This window comes from Halichoerus grypus, chromosome 5 (genome assembly GCF_964656455.1).
Source record: "Halichoerus grypus chromosome 5, mHalGry1.hap1.1, whole genome shotgun sequence".
NCBI lineage: Eukaryota > Metazoa > Chordata > Mammalia > Carnivora > Phocidae > Halichoerus > Halichoerus grypus.
The window spans coordinates 60844814-60864989 of NC_135716.1; the positions used below are offsets into that span (position 1 = coordinate 60844814).

General features: G+C 36.6%; 1 protein-coding gene across 1 annotated transcript in view; it reads left to right on the forward strand.

Annotated features, from left to right (window-relative positions):
• TRAM1 (translocation associated membrane protein 1) overlaps positions 1-20176 on the forward strand; it is a 31942-nt gene that overhangs the window by 3122 nt on the left and 8644 nt on the right. The window contains exons 2-10 of the mRNA XM_078072307.1: positions 5073-5136; positions 7070-7191; positions 7316-7432; positions 8797-8855; positions 10562-10646; positions 17579-17649; positions 17757-17861; positions 18668-18811; positions 19157-19317. Of these exons, the coding sequence (XP_077928433.1) occupies positions 5073-5136; positions 7070-7191; positions 7316-7432; positions 8797-8855; positions 10562-10646; positions 17579-17649; positions 17757-17861; positions 18668-18811; positions 19157-19317 (928 nt within the window). The remainder of the gene's footprint in view (positions 1-5072; positions 5137-7069; positions 7192-7315; positions 7433-8796; positions 8856-10561; positions 10647-17578; positions 17650-17756; positions 17862-18667; positions 18812-19156; positions 19318-20176) is intronic.

Below are 20176 nucleotides of genomic sequence, written 5' to 3' on the forward strand. Positions count from 1 at the left end.
TTAGGTGAGAGAAGGGTCCCATGGTTAGCATCTAAAGAGATTATATGTAAAAAGGTTAATTAAAAGAAAGTAGTCTGTTTTGGAGAAATCTAAGTTTAATTTCTGGGAAACTTCATGTTACCAAGAATTGCTTGTAAATTTTGAAATCATGGTTTTAATACAGTCAGTATCTGTCTACATAATGCAAATCATGATCTTTAGTTAATGGCTTCCTATTTGAGTTGGGAAAATTTGAACAGTTGAAAAATAGAAGGGTGCTTGGGAATCCAAGTGAGGATAAAAGGAGTGAGGAGTTAGGGGTTTCCAAGAGGAATATTTTCTTCTGGAAGGGAGCTTCTTTGCAGGAGTCTAGGTAGTTTGTGCCGTGCAGATTTGGGGGAACATTTACAATTACAGCTATCTTGGAACTGTTTTGGAGGTTTATTGTATTTTTAAGGATGACATGCCTTAATGCTAACATTTTTTTTCCATCTCATTTTTTTTTTGTTTTTTAAAGATGTTATTTATTTATTTGAGAGAGAGAATGAGAGACAGCACGAGAGGGAAGAGGGTCAGACGGAGAAGTAGAGCCCCAGCTGAGCAGGGAGCCCGATGTGGAACTCGATCCCGGGACTCCAGGATCATGACCTGAGCCGAAGGCAGTCGCTTAACCAACTGAGCCACCCAGGCACCCCTCCATCTCATTTATTAAGAACTTAATTTTATTTAAGCTTAAGGTGATGGGGAAGTGAAATGTGATATTCAGAAATTGTCTTTATCTTTCGGGCATATAGTCAATGTAGTAAATCACACCTTCCTCTGACAAGTACAGTATAATTTTAACAAGAAAAAAACATCAAGCCCAAACTGGTGACCTCTTGATTAAGGAAACATTAGGATATTCATGATACTACATACAACATAGAATTAGATTCTAATGCCTTAGACTTTGTGGAACCTGTTCAAGATGTATCTGAGTAAGTTTCATTCTTGTAAATGGAAAGCAGTGTTATAAATGTCCAAAACTGTCATAAACTCAGTTATGTTTACTTTTGAGTACATTATATATTTCTGCAGCATATTTTATTCCAAATTAATTTGCCTTACTATTAATTGATTGTAATATTAGGTTAAAGCAGTGCTTGCTGAGGTGTAAGGCTTAGGAGGCCTGGAAAAGCTAGTAGCATGATTTTTCTATAAACTTTTTGATGTGTGTAGTTTGTATTTTTCCTCTTGCTCTACTTTTAATGACACATGCTAAAGTAGCTGGAGGCCAGATTTTATTTGGAAGCCTACCATAAAAAGATAATCTAATTTTTGTTGCTTTTGGTATTTGATATTAAATTTATCTGAAGAATTTTACTTGTCATTTGTAAAGGACTCTTGAGAAGTTTTCTTAGCTATGATAGTGGTGACCTCATATTCTAAACTAGAAACAGGTGTGTGGAGAACGTATGTATGTGTTAATATATGTGGAGTCTAAACAAAGATATCAAAAAATGAAATTTGGTCATCAGTCAACTTTATTAAAAATAATCACATAAAAGCAGTATTGCCCTGGAAACTCATGCCATCATTCTGCTCTAGTGCATTCATGTGAATGACCCAAATGATAATACCAGAACCCTTGCTGGCCTTTTCTATTCAAGTGACCTTTCCATATCTACGACGGTTAAGCAACTCACTTTAGTGGCCATACCGTGGACTTTATCACGTAGGCCTGCCTGGTTTCCAGATTCTGAATTCCAGTATAGCAAAGCTCAGCCACAACCTACATGTTTCACCTCCTTCATTCTACTGCTCGTGTGCCAACTCTCCACCTAGTATAAGCTTTTATGGTGCCTTGGCCCCCTCATTGCTTTGCTTTCTTCCTGAAGATTTTAACTGCTTGTCCACACTCACCCCAGGCCTCAGCTCCCTTCCCTCTTGGTCTTTTCTCCATATTAGCCCTGCAAATATCCAACCATCAATCCACTGCACCCTCTGCCTTTTCTGTGCTTTTCCATTCATGGATTGCTAAGGGTTGCCGGAGAAAGTCGTAACTTGTGCTGATAGATTATATTACAAATCAAAGGCTTCTAATCTCAGACATCAATAACACCCAGTGATCTTTTTTACTTTTCTCTGGCCAGCTCCTTTCCCTATAGAAATGATATAAATACTCATTCAAGTCCCTAATCATGCTGAACAGATCTCATTGCTTTTTTTTCCACCACAGGGAAAATAAGAGTTTACTAAATGTGTGTTTCTTCACTTTTCCTGCCTTTTGAACTTAACTGTCTCATCCATTGCTACCTTCTTCCCCATCTAAGAAGAAAACTTCAAGATTAACTTCTAGCTCTATCCTTACATTTCATCTCTTACCAGATCTTTCTATCCATTGTCCCCTTAAATGTTTAATCTCTTCCTTTTCCCTGGCACCTTCCTGATTGTCCCCACATAAGCTCAGTCTCTCTCATAAAAACAACATAAATCTTGACCTGGCATCTATCGCTGGATACCACTTTTGTTTCTCCTGTGTTCTTCAGTCTATGGTATGGTTTTTGCTCTCACTGTTTCATTGGAAGCACTCAAGCCATGACCCCTGATGGCTTCTTAAAATGTCCAGTTCATTGTACTCCTTTCCTGCCAAGTCTCTTTTGGAACTTTGACTTTATTAACCACATCTTTTTGAAATGTTACCCCCTTGGCCTTGGGGGCATCTAGCTGTCTTCATTCTCTTCCTGCCTCTCTGATCATTTCTTCTTATTTTGCCACCAGCTTTTTCTCTGCCACCTTCATGGTTCTGATGTTGTCCTATTTCTCTGCAAACACTGTGCACTCTCCATAGATGATTTAAATACCCCCACAGCTTTAACTACCTACTATAAGTAGAGACTCCCAAGTCTTTAAGCAAGGGTCTCCCTGCAGAGTTCAAGTCTTAGGCTTATCTGCCTATTGGTCTTTCCACCTGCATATCTCACAGAAATCAAAGTCTGTCTAAAACTCAGTTTTTTCTCTTTTCCCCAAAAGCTGCTGCCCCTCCTGTATTCCACATTTTATTAATAGTATTACTTTTCACTTGTTCAAGCTGTAAGTATCCATACATAATCTTTGACTCTTCCCTCTCGCTGCCCACGCCTTATTCTGCCCCAAAAGTACTGTCTCTATCCCACTACCACTGCCTTAGTTCAGGCCTTATTATCTTTCATGTGGTCTCTTGCAGAAGTCTTATATTTGACTTGTGTACCTACTCCAGTTTATTTTTTATTTAGTATTTAATCAGTAGAAATGATCAATCACCTAACATGGGTCAGGCCCCATGCTGGGCTCTAAACATACAGTGAAGAAACAGGCATGGTCCCAGATCTAATGGAGCTTACTTTCTAATGAGTGTGACAGAAATTAGTAATATTATCACACCAAGAGTATGTGTTTTGAAAGAAAGGAACACAATTCTCTGAGATAATCTAACAAAGGACGTTAGATCATCTCTGAGATAATCTAACAAAGGCTTCCTTGAAAAGGTGTGATTGAACTGAGATCTGAAGGGGGAAAGTTTTCAATAGGGTTTCTGATAGAACTGCATGTGCACAGACCCTGTGATGGGAGGAATCCAAGAGGCAGTGGTCTGAGGTAAGGCTGGAGAGGCAGAGGGGAAGGATCATAGATTATTGTATGGGCCACATTAAAGATTTTGTTCTTCAGGCACCTGGGTGGCTCAGTCAGTTGAGCGTCCAACTCTTGATTTTGGCTCAGGTCATGATCTCAGGGTTGTGGGATCAAGCCCCACATTGGGCTCTGTGCTCAGCAGGGAGTCTGCTTGGGATTCTCTCTCTCCCTGTGCTCCTCCCCACACGCCCCTGCTCATGCTCTCTAAATAAGTGAATTAATAAATAGGTAAGTAAATAAATGAATAAATAAAATCTTTAAAAAAAGATTTTGTTCTTTATCCTAGAAAGAATGGGAATCCAGTGAAGAATTTTCAGGGTGGAGGTAGGGGATGGGTGGGCATGGGGAAAGGTGTTAACACGGTCAGAAGATGACTCTGGTTGCAGCGTGGAGAATGGATTTGAGGGGGCTTGAAAGACCACTTACTAGGTACATCCGTGATCTTTCTAAAAAGCACAAACGAACTTCCCCCACTTCCTAATTCTCTAATTGTGCCAAAATAAAATCTAAACTATTTAGTCTAACAAACAAGGCCCTTTCTAGCACTTGAGAAGTTTTCTAGGCTTTTCTACCGCTTACTGATGTGTATCCGTGCCGGGCCTCATGTTCGCTGTTTAACCTTTGTGCTTTCTGTTCTTCTACCTATGCTGCCCTCTTCATCCCCCTTTATGAGCCTAGAGAACTTCCGTTTTCCAGCAAGAGACAGTTCCACACCATATCCTCTGAGAAGCCTTTCCAGAACATGCCTTATTCCCCACCCCAGGAAAAAAACAAAAACAAAAAAAATTCATTGTCTATCCTGAATACCTGTTGGCACTGATTCCATAATATTATAACAATTTGTTTACCCATCTTCCTGACCCAACTGAGCTACGAGTGGTCAGGGATTGTATCATTCATCTTTGTTATCCATTCTTGTCTAGCACATTACCTGGTGCCTATAAATACTGAGTAAGCATTCCATTTTTCTGTTCTGACCACTTCACTTTTACCAATAATCAGGTCAGTTAAATATTTATTGAGGACTTAACTATCCCAGGTGTGTGAGAGATAAACACATACACATACCACAGACCCCAGCTTGATCAGTTTTTAGTGGTGGTAACTGTGCTTCCTTTCCTTTATTAATTTACATTTCAATTTTTAATAGGAACTTTGTTCATTGTACAGGTCTAGAGTAGAGAATCACTGAAACTACAGAGTGTCTCTTTTGAAATCTTAAAGTTAGGACTAACAGAAACTCACAAACTCATCTAAACTGCAGCACTCCCAAGCTCAACCCCTGAATGATCAGGAATTCAGTTGTGCCTGTCACAGGGCCACAAGAACTGGAGTGCCCTTGGTTCTTAGATTTGGGGGCAGAACTTACAATGTTTTCTCCCTTGACCTATTTGGGAGAAGGTCACAAATTGACTTGATCTTTTTTTTTTCTTTTTTTCTAGATAACAGCAAAAGCTTCTATCATTTTTGTTACTCTTCAGTACAATGTTACCCTCCCTGCAACAGGTAGGTAGTTTTCTTTCAGAATTTTCTATTTAAGTAGAAGGTTTTACTTGAACAAACTTGGAAATTACCGTGAATACTAAATTCTTTAATTTTAATAGATTTCATTCATGATTAGACTGAATGTTATTTTGATGATTTTATAATGCGAGAAATGATGTATTTTGTTGACTTCACCCTATAGATTATATGAAAATCAGATTTTATGTGTTTAATGTTTATTGTGTATTTTGTAAATGGACTTGATTTTCCATGGGAGAACTTTTTTTTTTTCCCTTCTATTCCCTCTGATCTTTTTCATAAGAAAATTCTAAGAATAGATATTGAATATTTGTTTAAAGTGTTATCGTTCAATCAAGGTTTCTAAAGGTACAATATTTAGGTTCAGTTTTTCTGACCTATGAATTATGCTTTAGACTAAAGTAACAATCCTTGTAAGCCTATTTTATTTTTGTGTTTTTGTTGTGCTCTACCTCTAAATGTCCGTAAGCTCTAGGAGTTACAATAGCATCCAAACTACACTTTCAGGCTTTATTTTTAAAAGTTTCATTTCTTCTTCTTTTTTTTTTTTTTTAAATTTTAAGTAGGCTTCACACCCAGTGTGGGGCTTGAACTCATGATCCTGAGATCAAGAGTCACATGCTCTGCCAAATGAGCCAGCCAGGCGCCCCTAAAAGTTTTATTTCTAAATTATGCAATGTGAAAGTCAAGCTGTTATTGGAAGTTGATTGTAGTTGAATACGGTGATACAATTAACCAGCATGGGTGAGGGTATTTGGTTAATAAAATATTAACATATTCAGACAAGTATTTGGCTCTGTATTTAGAATGTAGGATCAATTACATAACATTGAATTGGGTTTATTTTAGATATATAGTTGTATAAATGCAGTTGACCCTTAAATAATGCAGAGGTTAGGGACATTGACCCCTGTGCAATCAAAAATCTATGTACAATTTTTTGAGTCCCCAAAACCTTAACTACTAATAGCGTACTGTTGACCAGAAGCCTCACCAATAATATAAACAGTTGATTAACACATATTTTATATGTTATATGTATGATATACTGCATTCTTATAATAAACTAGAAAAGAAAATGTTATTTTAAAAAGGAAAATGTTATTAAAATCATAAGGACAAGAATGTACATTGGCAGTACTGTATTTCTTGAAAAAAATCTGCAGGTAAATGGACCCAGGCAGTTCAAACCTGTGTTGTTCAAGGGTCAACCATATTTGATTTAGTGACTTAGATATCAGATCATTCAAAATCAAAAAGTTATTTTGAAATTTGAATATGCCAGAGAACAATAGTGCTTTTTTTCCCAAATAATTTCCATAAATATAAAGCTTGAGAACAATAATTTACAGCAACTCACAAGTATTTGATTAAGATTTGTTTTGCAAAATAGAACAATATCAAGGATTAAAAACAATTTTAAGTAGCAGTTGGCTCTATCTATAGTGCTGATAGGTCAAAACTCATTCAAATAGGGGTTAAATCGGTTTTTCTATCAGAATCATAATGAAGTGTCTAGTTTGAAAAGAGGTAGAAAATTTAAGACAGACAGATAGGCTAAGTATAACTTTGATGTAACCTAATCTCTACCTGGGATAATAACAATTTTACAGTCTTCCAAGGATCTGAGTATGGCCTCCCCTTCCCTGTTTTTTGGTCTTTGATGGCTGTAACTAACATGTGTCAAGTCTTTTGTAAGTAATTTCTGAGGCCTTAGATTTCTGGGTAGTTTTCAATTTTCATTGCTCCTAAGACTCAAGATGTCCAAAAGCAAATCACCTATAATGTTTCTATAGAACTTATTTATTAGGTTAGTCTTCTTTTGTTTGTTTCCGTAACTATGTTGTACTTAGTGCTGTTTTTATAATCTTATGTATATTTTTGTGTATGTGTGTTCTTCCTTTTTGGCCTTCAGAAGAACAAGCTACTGAATCAGCATCCCTTTATTACTATGGTATCAAAGATTTGGCTACAGTTTTCTTCTACATGCTAGTGGCGATAATTATTCATGCCATAATTCAAGAGTATGTGTTGGATGTAAGTATACAATCTTAGAAATCTATACTTTATAAAATACTAGTGCTCCATACTTAATGGTAGTCACATATTAAATATGCTTTATAATATCTTTTTAATTACTAATGGTTGTTTTTATTTTTAGAAAATTAACAGGCGAATGCACTTCTCCAAAACGAAACACAGCAAGTTTAATGAATCTGGTCAGCTTAGTGCATTCTACCTTTTTTCTTGTATTTGGGGCACATTCATTCTAATATCTGTAAGTATATACTATGCTTAAATTTTCATTTCTCAAAGTATTTATGTTATATAGCCAGAACAGAAAATGATGTCCTATTTTTAATGCTCATAAGCAAAGCCTGAACCTTAGAAAATCCCTTCTCTATTCTTGTTATCTAGGATTAGGAATTCTTCTGTTGAACTAGTATAAATCAAGTTTCAGTGATAATCAAGCCTCTTTTTTCATTAGTTTTCATACAGCAGAAATTCTAAACTGTGTTTAATGTTTCAGAAAGTGTTACTCATTTTTAGTCAGTCTGAATATTTTTATATCCTGTAGTCATTTGCAGATATCTCTATATTAGCAAAAAGGGTAAAAAGTCAGTGATAACTTTTACTGGGTTATATGAGTTGTAATGTTTCTAGTCATTTCCTCTTTTAAAAACAGTCTGGGTAGTGTCCAAGCAACTTAAAATATTGTGTAACTTTACAGTTAAAGCAATCAAAACCTTTAACTGTATCATTCTAACTAGTGAGGGGGAAGGTAGTATTTACATTAGTATTAGTATTAATAATCTCCGAGTTTATAGCACTCTAGAGTTTACATATTTTTTAGTTTGTTAGGACACAATTTTTTTTTTAATCGCCATGTTAGAGATAAATAAACAGGCAAAGTGTACGATAGTTAGTGTTGGAAATAGATTAAAACTCAGTCTTTCCAGGGCTCATGCCCTTTTATGCTGCTGCTTTAATGATACTTTATAAATATATGTAATTTCCGCTTAAAATCTATTGTATAATTTTTTTAAACATAATCGTGTTACATTTCAGTAGGAAAATACTCTTACTAAAGATAAGTCACATGAGAGGTTTTTTGTTTTTGTTTTTTACACATGTGCAGTAATTCTCACTGAATAGATCTGGTTATCCAAGAAAAAGATTTGGGTTAGTGTCTGGACATCATCCTATAAAACTTGGCAGCACCTTAATCCTCCATCTCCTGTCAGGTGCTCCGTCTTTCCCGAAATCCTTCTCTGATCACCCAAGACAAAATTCATCTCTCGCATAGCTGTTGTTGCCTCTGTTATGTACCATTACTGTTTTTTGATTGTTTTATGTTTGTTCACATACATGTATTTTTTACTCTATTGGATTATTGAATTTTGAAGACCAGGGATTATGCTTATTTGACTTCATATCTTTCATAGTGATTTTCAGTTTGCTAAAATAAGCAATTCAACTGAATCAAAAATAACTAAAACAACTAAGAAGTTTAACTTCAGTGGGCTCTTTGGAGTGCCTGATCTGGGAAATTATAAATGTGTAAGAAATAAAAATACTGTCTTATTTTCCAGGAAGTTTGCATTATACTCAATAGGCTAATTTTTATATCTTCTTCCTTAGGAAAACTACATCTCAGACCCAACTATCTTGTGGAGGGCTTATCCCCATAACCTGATGACGTAAGTCATTTTAGCAGGCTTTTCTTAGTTAAGGACCATGGTTGTGTCACTTTTAAGCAGAACCCATTCTTGTCATTCTCTTTAGGACTTTGGCAAATTCATACAATAGGTATGTCGTTGGCAGTCCCTCTGCCGTAAGAAAAAAATTCTCATGCTCTTTTTTCATGTATAATTAATATTTCCAACATGTTCATTAGCTTGAGAAAACTGATTTTAACAATCTTAATTTAGTTCTGGTTTCCCTTCTCCCTCATCCTTTCTCCTCATCAGTTCTCCATCTTCGCTGTACTTTTTGCTCCTTTTCTATGCCCCAGTCTTTTTTTACTCCTTTCATTTCTTATTCTCTTACACTGTAAACTTCAGGGTAGCGATTGTCTCTTTTTTATCTTTCTAGCCCCCAAGGTTTCTATACAGTCCTATAAAAAAGCTCAGTGTTGCAAAGACATTCAGCTAAATTACTCATTCTTCAAGCCCAGCTCTAGCACGACTATTCCATATTATTTTTCCTTGCTACGTTAGCCTATATTGTCTTTTGCTTTCCTGAATTTGTCATTTTGGTATATAATATTTTAGGTAATATCTCTACATTGTCATGAATGTTCTATAATTGTTCCATTTATGTAAGTCTTATATTGTGCCCATACCCACCAAGACTCTGTGTACCTTGACAGCAAGTAGGAACTGTCTCTTTATATTATATATCCTTCGGTGTGCCAGGCCATATGTAGGTGTTTGTCGCCTAGACAGCATTCAGTAAATGCATTGTGATTTGAGAATTGGAGAAAAAGATACAAAGGAAATAACATGACCATGCATACCTTTGTTTTAAGTCCAGCAATAATACCCACGCTGCTGAGTCATTCTGACTTTTAAAAATGATATTAATTCAGTGAGCTTTTATGCAGTAGGGTTATAAACATCATATTTATATGGGACTATCTCCCCTCTCCCCCCAAAAATTTATTTCCAATTGGTTTTGTGTTTTCAATTTTAGAAGTCTGGAGGAAAAGGGGAAGGGAGAACAAAGAGAAAGCAGGAAGACTGGAGGGGTATAATGTCAAGAGACTAGTGATTCTAGGCTGATGAGCTCTATCTCCTGGGGAACACTTCCATGCCGTATTCCTCTTTCTAATCCTGGTTTGCCTCCATTTATTTGGGGGCTCTCTCAGTATTCCAACCAGGTAGAGTTACCATATTGCCCTAAGAAAAAAGCCAGGGGATATTTTCAGTTGGGATTATACCAATTTCAGGTGATCGTTTATCTAGGCACTTTCGCTTTTGTGTCCATCTTTTTGCCCTTCCTGCTTTCCTTTTGATGAAACCTTAAAGGTCTGTAAGGTGATTCCCTCAAAGTCATGTTCCTTATGTTTTCAGTAGCTAACATGACATACTAATCAGTATTAATGTACTAATAGACAAGGGGGTCTGGTTCCTCCCAGCCAGCGTGCAGGTTGTCAGGGTTCTGCAGATAATGTCTTTGCATCTGTTGTTTAATCCAGAGGAATCAACTGGTGGTGAGAATATTCTAGGGAGACAGGGAAGTGGCTGCTGGGGAGTTGTTAAAGGTGCACAGAGTACTGCAGGGAGACCTGAAATGATAACACGAAGGTGGCTACTTAGTACATCCTGATTTCCAGTGTTTGTTTTTACTTTATTCTTTAAAAATATCATGCTTTAAAGGGTATTTTTTTTCCTTTCTTGTGCAGATTTCAAATGAAGTTCTTCTACATAGCCCAGTTGGCTTACTGGTTTCATGCTTTTCCTGAACTCTACTTCCAGAAAACCAAAAAAGTAAGCTGGGATTTTGTAATTTTAAAAGTTGCCATTTTTTTCCCTTTTTTTTGAAAAGTCACTCTAAAATTAAACATTTCCTCACATCTCTAACCTCCCTTTTTCTTTACCACCTCAACTCTTCCCCCATTATTCTCCTACCTCCCCTCTTTCCACAAAGACTAAATATCCTCACGTATTTCTTGAAAAAAACTTTTGTCATATTTTAACTGAGAGTGGACTCTTTTACATTTGACATGTTAATCTCCTGTCTTAAAACTGTATTAGTGGTAATTTTAAATAAAATTTAAACAAATTTCGAAATGTAATATTAGTTTTATATTATTGATATTCTTAGGAGTTTCACAAATGAGACAAAAGGATTAATCAGATTATTCTGCAACTAATAGTTCTGTGTGTTAAGGCCCAGTAAAAAAAATTCAGTATTAAATAAAGTAAGCCATAGTTAAATACTCAGCAGTGAAGCTTCTCCCGAAATGGGAGGAGCATTCTTCTTAGCATCTGAGAAAGATGTTTGTTTGTTTTATTTGAACAAATAACAACTGGAGGAGTACAATATCCTTCTTTCTATTTTACCCTCAGTACTTCTAAAGTCAAACTTTGTGATATCTCAAAGTACACTTTAGTTCCTTTCTTTAACTCCTCTCTCAAACCTATACCACCTCCCTGTTGCTTGAAACTAAATACAGCAGCTCACCTGTGCTCTACGGGGGTTTCGCTGGTTTGTACCACCTCCTCCCTGCTCCCTTTTCCTCTGTGCTCTCCTTGGGCTTCATTCACACTGATGTGCTCTAATTTTATGATCCCAGCACATCAGTTCTTTTTCTGGGAATACCGTTAAATTAATCAAACACTCGTATTCCCTTTTTCAGGGAGAGATTATTTTTAAAATCCTTATACAGGAATACAGACAAAACAAGTCTAGTCCTGAGTTGACAACTATTAAAGCTGGGTAGGGCTACATGGGGATTCTTTATACTCTCTATTGGTTGAATATATATTTACATTTGTCCACATTTAAAGCTCCCTTACTTTGAGACGCTTTTCAGGATAGAAGTGTAACATGACCAGTTCATCTCTGCCTTCTCCAAAGCCACACCATTTCTATATGTACTGCAAGTAGCTAATCCAGAGTATAGCTGCCTGACTTACTACTGCTTTGTGTCTGTGGTTTTTGTGTCCTCTGTGTCTGTCATCATTGATGTTGTCTGCTATGATCAGAAAACAGCACCAAATAGAGTTCATATACTGTGGCTTGAAAGTTCTTTTTATGTTGATTTCTTCTTCAAGTGGAGTGTTTTTCTAGTTAAGCTGATTATAAGGATTAGGATGAAGATCCATAAAACCTTTGGCTTAGAACCGTGTTAAGATAAGATCCTTAGGCTCACAATTTCCAGAAGCCCTTCCATATGCAGTAAGCACCTGGTGCGAACCACAGATGTCCTAGAGCTGCACTGCCCAAAACAGAAGCCACTAGCCACATTTAAAGTAATTACAGTTAAAAACAAAATGTACTTTCTTAGTCACACTTAGCCCTATTGCAAGTACTCATTTAGCCACATGTGGCCATACTGTCTGCCATTTTGGATAGCAGAGATAGAGAGCATTTCCATCATTGCAGAAAGTTCTGTTGGGCAGTGTTGCTGAGAACATCATAGTTTCTTAATGTCTTAGTACCGTGGCTCAAATATTTAAAGCTTTCTTCATGCACATATTTGTATACCCATAGACATAATACCTCTGGGCTTCATTATTAATCTGTCTTAGTCATTGACCATGTAAATAAAGAAGGACATTTCAAAGTAATTGTTCATTTTAGTTTTCAAAGTTCTTTCCTTATCAATTCCTGCCAGATGGCATTTCTCCAGAAATGCAATCTAATTTTTATGGAATAATTTGCATAACTTAGAACTTAACTGAAACTATTTTTAACACCTACATATGACAGTCGAAAGTAACTGTTTCAAGTAATTAACATAATTTGAAAGTAACAGCTGCATATGTGTTAAACAGTTTCTTAAAATTTACTCTATGAAAATTATTTTTGGAAGAACTCTTTACTGGAAGAAACTAGTACAGTGATTGTTTTGAACTGATCCTACAGAGAAATGAAGAAAGAAAGGAACACTACTGTTAGTAGCAGTTCAAGAGGTGTGTTAGTCACAAATAACTGTTTCTTTTAAGGAGAATATTTTAAATACATACAATATGTATGCCTCAATATAAACATTATTCCATTTTGCCCATAAGAAGATTCACATGTAATTTCTTAGCTAACTTGAATATGTGGGCTTTCGGAGAAGTCTCAATGAAATATTTAGCCAAATATTTTATTTCTCATATTCAGTTTATTTAGTTTATTTATACATGCATATAATTGTATATCCTGTGAAGTATTTTAAATTGGAAATAATGCGTTTTTCCCTTACCCCTTCATGGAAGTTATATTCACACTTTCCATATGCAATTTTGTTGTTCATATCTATCATTCATCACTAGAGCCACTTTTTGAATCCTCTCAGTTTTTCCAGAGTACATCATCTTCCACTGATTCCTCTGCTAGGCCCCCTATAAGCACTTAGAAATCACATTGATTGAGGTTTTTAAGGCTATGTATCTTACCCAAACATGTATTTCTTATTCAAAATAATCGATATTGATCCCTATTACATAAGAGTTTTGAAAAGATTTAAATATGAGATGGCTCCATCTGTGGTTTAGGGGAAAATCTTTGCCTTATATTTGGGCATATTTATGATATTAAGTTTGAAATCAATTTTTTTTACAAGTACAGTGTAGTTAAGAAAAGCATTTTGTTATAAGAACAGAAATTTATTAAAGTATATGGCTGATCTTTTTAATAAAAAGATGTTGGAATAACAACTGAAATGTCACTTGAAGTTATTTATAATTTTAGAACTTATTTTGATTTAATGTACTATATTTACTAGCTTTTCCATGAAAAATGAGACAATTAGAATTTTAAGTCATCATGCCATGATTTCATTCTTATATTAATTATTTAAACATTAGCATTAAGACTAAGAGACTTTGATAAAGTTATTTTTTTTATTTTTTAAGATTTTCTTTATCTGAGAAAGAGAGTGCACAAGCAGGGGGAGGGAGAGGGACAAGTAGACTCTGCACTAAGCATGGAGCCTGATGCGGGGCTTAATCTCACAAACCTGAGGTCATGACCTGAACTGAAACCAAGAGTGACGCATAACTAACTCAGCCACCCAGGCGCACCTAGAACTTTGATAAAGCTTTTCTAATAACTCATTTTCATCATGTCTTTTTTCCATTCAAGTATAAAAGAATTTTTTTAATCTTTATTTTTTATTTATTTATTTTTGAGAGAGCGTGTGGTGGGGAGGGACAGAAGGGGAGGGAGAGGGACAAGCAGAATGCAGAGCCCCATGTGGGGTCAATCTCCTGATGCTGAGATTATGCCTGAGCCAAAACCAAGAGTCAGATGCTTAACTGACTCAACCACCCAGACGCCCTAAGCAAGAGCTTTTAAAATAGTTCCTACAGCTTTCCAAAGGACAGAGCATCAATCTTTTTCTAAATAGCATTCCCTTCAGCTATATACAAATTGACCAGTGTCTCTAAAGCAATGTTTGTACACTCAAAGCCTAACCAGAGAAAAAGTGAAAATAAATGAGTGACAGACAGGAGTATAATATAATACTACAGAGAGTGATGGAGCTTGTTGTGAACTGGAAAACACATGCTCTATATTAAAGGCATTCCCAAATCCTTTTAAGATTACAAAAGTAATGGGGATGATATAGCATGATTTTTAAAATGAGAAATTTTATCTAGATTTCATTTAGAAAATGGCTGTAATGGCACCCCTGTTCTAAGCCAGACTCCTGACATTCTCCAGTCCTCGTGGGGTGACAGCCCCACAGGCAGGATGCTTATATGTCTGAGGCCAACGACAACCTTGCCCAGCACCATGGTCTCTGGGGTTACACATTTCCGGGGGGTGTGGGGAATGAGGAACGGAGGCGGCTGGGTGAAACTTGGCCATCTGAGCTCACATCTGGCCACATCATAGATCCCAGTTAGGGAGTCAGCATGCCATCCAAGAGCAATGATCACTCTTCTCAAATCTAGTGTCTAGATGAATAAAAAAGTGGCTGAGAGAAAGCTCTTTTGGCTTCTCAAGACATTTTCACACATCATCCTACAATTTTATTATGTAAATAAATGTTTTCTAACAGGAGCCAGAAATGAGGTTTTGCTTATTTGTTTGTTTAAAGATTAACAAACTTCGGGTCACCTAGGGGGCTCTTGGGTTAAGCGTCCAACTCTTGGTTTCAGATCAGGTCATGATCTAAGGGTCCTGGGATCAAGCCCCATGTCAGGCTCCGTGCTCAGTGCAGAGTCTGCTTGAGATTCTCTCCTTCTCCCTCTCTCCCCTCCCCCGACTTGAGTGCTCTCTCTCTTTCTCTCTCTCTCTCTCTCGCGCTCTCAAATAAATAAAATATTTTAAAAAGGTATTGCTAGGCATTTGATGGTTATGAAGATGGAAGCCCGTGATAGATGGTATTTTATTCTTCATTATTGGCTCAGTTGGTTGACTACCAAAAAAGGGCAAGGCTAAAATGCAAAGTTGAACCTGAATTTAAGAAAGAAGCTTCAGGGGCACCTGGGTGGCTCAGTTGGTTAACCGGCTGCCTTTGGCTCAGGTCGTGATCCCAGCCCCACATCAGGCTCCTTGCTCAGCCTGCTCCCCCTGCTTGTGCGCTCTCGCTCTCTCTCTCTCTCTGTGTCAAATAAATAAAATCTTAAAAAAGAAAGAAAAAAGCTTCAACCTCACCTTACCTAATTAGGTTGAGATTTAAGGACAAAAGATAAGAGAAATAGAATAGCTTTCAGAAAAGTAGTTTGTAATTTATAAGTGTTTTTAGATTTGTCAGAAAGGAAAAAAATAGGCAGCTTAGGTTCTCTGTTAAATGATGTATTTTTAAAATTTGTGTTTCTTCTTTAAAATTAAATCTTTTTTTTTTAAGATTTATTTATTTATTTATTTGAGAGAGAGAATGAGATAGAGAGAGCATGAGACGGGGGAGGGTCAGAGGGAGAAGCAGACTCCCTGCTGAGCAGGAAGCCTGATGTGGGACTTGATCCTGGGACTCCAGGATCACGACCTGAGCCGAAGGCAGTCACTTAACCAACTGAGCCACCCAGGCGCCCCAAATTAAATCTTTTTTAACCCCCCCCAAAAATAGTTTTTTTAAATAGTTTTTCCAGCAGTTATTCTAGCAATTAGTTACATTGACTTACACAAGTTTTAATAAAGAGTTTAGTGTTCAATCAGCAATTAAAAAACCGCAAAGCTTTTGTTTTAAGTATCAAGAGTCCCCCTGCTCTCTTTTCTCCTCAGAAATTTGGAGCATAGATTAACATATCTGAAGAATATGGTACTATTTCCCATACCAAGTCACATGCCACTTGCTTTAATTTAAAATATTTTATTTAAAATTATAGTTAAGTGTTTTGTTGTGTACTATTCACAATCATGTTGTGCGGTGCCAGTAATATAAAACCACACTTTGGGAAACATCTATATCATGTATATATAGTGACACCTCTATTCATAGCATGTGAAATTGCATTTATACACTGCAGGTGAGCTGTTCTAAAATGATTGTAAGACCAGAAAAAGGTTCCCTTGTGGTTGAATTTCAGCGTATTAGTCTTGATACTGTTCTCCCTCTTTTTTTTTAAGATTTTTATTTGAGGGAGGGAGAGAACATGAGCTAGGAGAGGGGGAGGGGCAGAGGGAGAGGGAGAAACAGACTCCCCACCGAGCAGGGAGCCCAACACGGGACTCGATCCTAGGACCACGAGATCATGACCTGAGCCGAAGGCAGACGCTTAACCGACTGAGCCACCCGGGGCGCCCCTCCCTCTCTCCTTTTGTAAGAAATATTTCATTGGAAGTTTAAAAATTAAGACAGCTTATTTTCAGAGATCCTTCTCTCTCCAATTGGAAGAACCACTGTCAACTTGGTATCATGTCTTGGGTTTTTTCCCTGAGAGTCCCAAAACATAGTAGCATATATAGTACTATTAGGCTGTCTTATGTTCTGCCTTTCTAACACTTGATTTTTGTACCATTCTTACTAGAGAAGAGTTTTCAGTTTCAAAACTATAAGTGTAAAATCTCTACTCTTTCTCCAAGGATTTGGAGAAGTAACTACTGAAATGTAGAAAGAGACGTAGAGGGCCAATAGAGACCTGAACTCAACTGTACTAGATGCCAGAGATGAGTTTAGTGAGCTTCCAGGGGAATACAGTTCAGTCCACTTAATATCAACCCTCCATTTAAAAAATTGCAATTAGCAGCTGTCGTACATGAATAGTACTAACCAGGTTTACTATAGCCTGATACTATATATATATGTCAGGCTACTATAACTATGTTCCATATATACATGGAACACAGCAAAAACCAGAGTAGAAATGAGATGTATATGCATTTCATAAATTAACAAGTGTTTATTGAGTTTAACACTGTCAGTTTTTGTGGGTTTTTTTTTTTTTAAGATTTTATTTATTTATTTGACAGAGAGACACAGTGAGAGAGGGAACACAAGCAGGGGGAGTGGGACAGGGAGAAGCAGGCTTCCCGCCGAGCAGGGAGCCCGATGCGGGGCTCGATCCCAGGACCCTGGGATCATGACCTGAGCCAAAGGCAGAAGCTTAACGACTGAGCCACCCAGGCACCCCTAACACTGTCAGTTTTTACAAACATTTGTGACTGCAACTCAAGATGAAAAGCTAGATTTTACATCATAATTTAGTGTGTATGTGTGTGTGAAATCTGTAATAAAATTTTCATGAAACACTACAATATGCTGTACACAGAAATGTTTCAGCATGTTTTAATCTATAATGCATCTCTCTATTTACAGGAAGATATTCCTCGTCAGCTTGTCTACATTGGTCTTTACCTCTTTCACATTGCTGGAGCTTATCTTTTAAAGTAAGTTGGGGTTTTGCTTGGATGTGTAAATGGGACTGGGTAGATAGTGGGTCAATCTGTCTTAATTGATAATTAATCTTTACATTTTAAATTTGTCTTTTTACCAGCTTGAATCATCTAGGACTTGTTCTTCTGGTGCTACATTATTTTGTTGAATTTCTTTTCCACATTTCCCGCCTGTTTTATTTTAGTGACGAAAAGTATCAGAAAGGGTAAGTTGTTTAGCCCTTCTCTTTCTTGTGTAATTGAAGTCAACCTCTATTGCCAAGGTCCATGCTGGGGGCAATTATATCACTCTGTCAGCTGTTAGTAGTAGCTTTAAATAAAATGAAACAATTTTACAATTCAGGTTGATATTTTATTCTCTAAAATGGAGTCTTCTCTTTGTCCTTGCTAGAGAGATGTTACATTGGAACTTGTAATTTTGAAGGTTTTTGGGGTTTATTTTTCTGTTACAATTGCCCTTTTGTTTAATGCATGTTTTTCTTTTGGAGGAAGAGTAATAGGTAGTGATAATAGGAATAGGAAAGAAGAAAACGAAATAATAGATTATATAGCCTAAAAGATAAAATATTTCGTTGGGAAAATGGGACTGAAAACAGAATTGGAGCAGTATGACTTGTTACAAAAAAAGAAAGTAAAACTAGGCCTATTAAGTGGGAATTGGGTGTCCTGTTAACAGGACAGCTTTTGTTTTGTCCAGCATTTTTTAAAATTATTCTGTGTACCAGTAGTTTTGAGGATCATTAATTATAGTTATATTAAAAAAAAGATCAGCTAAACAAAAAGTCAATTATTTCTTTACTGGACTTTCTAGAATCTTAAATCTGCTATGTTATATATTTCCAAGAGTGTGATATATAGCATATCCCAAACCTTTTACTTCAGAATCTTTTTTTGCAGAACAATAAGAAATGTTGTTTTAATATGCATTTACTTAGTAGGAATCTGATCCCTATTAGAATCTATTCATATCTTTGTAATTTTATGAATTTGACTTAAGACATTTTTCTTACAGGTTTTCTCTGTGGGCAGTTCTATTTGTTTTGGGAAGACTTCTGACTTTAATTCTTTCAGTACTCACTGTTGGCTTTGGCCTTGCAAGAGCAGAGAATCAGAAACTGGATTTCAGTGCTGGGAACTTCAATGTGTTAGCTGTAAGGTACAGCCAATTTAACATTTTTCTCACTTTGTACTGCTATATAGTATGTATTATCCGTTTATGATGTAGATCATCTTAAAAAAATAAAGAGACAAATACGGGGGGGAACACATTCATTTGATTTCAAACCTGCTGCAGTTGCGTATGTCTGAATTGAAATTCTAAGGGTTTTCTTTGAATTTAGAGATTAACTATTAATGGGATAATTGTTTATTAACATCATCTTGTCACCAGTGGGAATTTAGCACCAAGATTATAATCCTGTCAGTGCAAGATAGAACACTGCATTCGATGGCATTGCTTTGATATACTCTGATTTTTGTTTATTAACCTTAATATCCTCAGAATTGCTGTCCTGGCATCCATTTGCATTACCCAAGCATTCATGATGTGGAAGTTCATTAATTTTCAGCTTCGGAGGTGGAGGGAACATTCTACTTTTCAGGCACCTGCTGTGAAGAAGAAACCAACAGTGACTAAAGGCAGGTCTTCTAGAAAAGGAACAGGTTTGTATTCAGTAAGCAGTGGAAAAGCTGAAGTAGAAAACATTCAAAAAAAAAATGTTGTGGGGTCTTATTCTAAACTTAATTAAAATTTAAAAAAATTTTTTTTATTTGAGAGAGAACGAAGGAGCACTGTGCACATGAGCAGGGGAAGGAGCAGAGGGGGAGGGAGAGGGACAAGCAGACTCTGGGCTGAGCACAGAGCCCAACACGGGGTTCGATCTCACGACCCTGAGATCATGACCTGAGCCAAAACCAAGAGTCAGACACTCAACTGACTGAGCCACCCAGGTGCCCTTAAAATCCTATAAGGAAAATTTTAATTCTGTTTTTAGCAAAATCAGAGGCAAAGTAAAACTTAACCCATTCAACAGTTTGTTGATTCCCTGGGTCAGTTATTCCCCAAAAGCTGTCCACTAAATTTCTCTCTCCCAAGTTTTCCCCTAGACCAGTGTATATGGGCCGTTTTAGTCGTGAATAATTAACCCAGCAAGCGGTAGTGTGTGCTTTCAAGCATCTTACTCATATTTAAAAAACAAAACCTCTTTACAGCCCCTCCCCATCTTAGTTCCAAGTAGAACAGCATTTTCTATAACTTCTGATTGCTTGATCCTTCATCTTTGAGCCTGCATCTACCCTCTTTTCTTCTTCTGGCTTTTGACTGAAAATGCATTGACATTGCAGTACTTTTTTCAACTAGTATTTGGTGTTTATAATAGGAATTGTAACATAGGAGTTCATTTTTAAAAATATATCAACTCTGGTTTGCTCCTTAAAAGTCTTCATATTTGATAGTTTATGTCCTCCAGCCCTGTCCTATTCAAGCTTGTCTCAGCAACTCTTGGGCCTTTGCATTTCATAT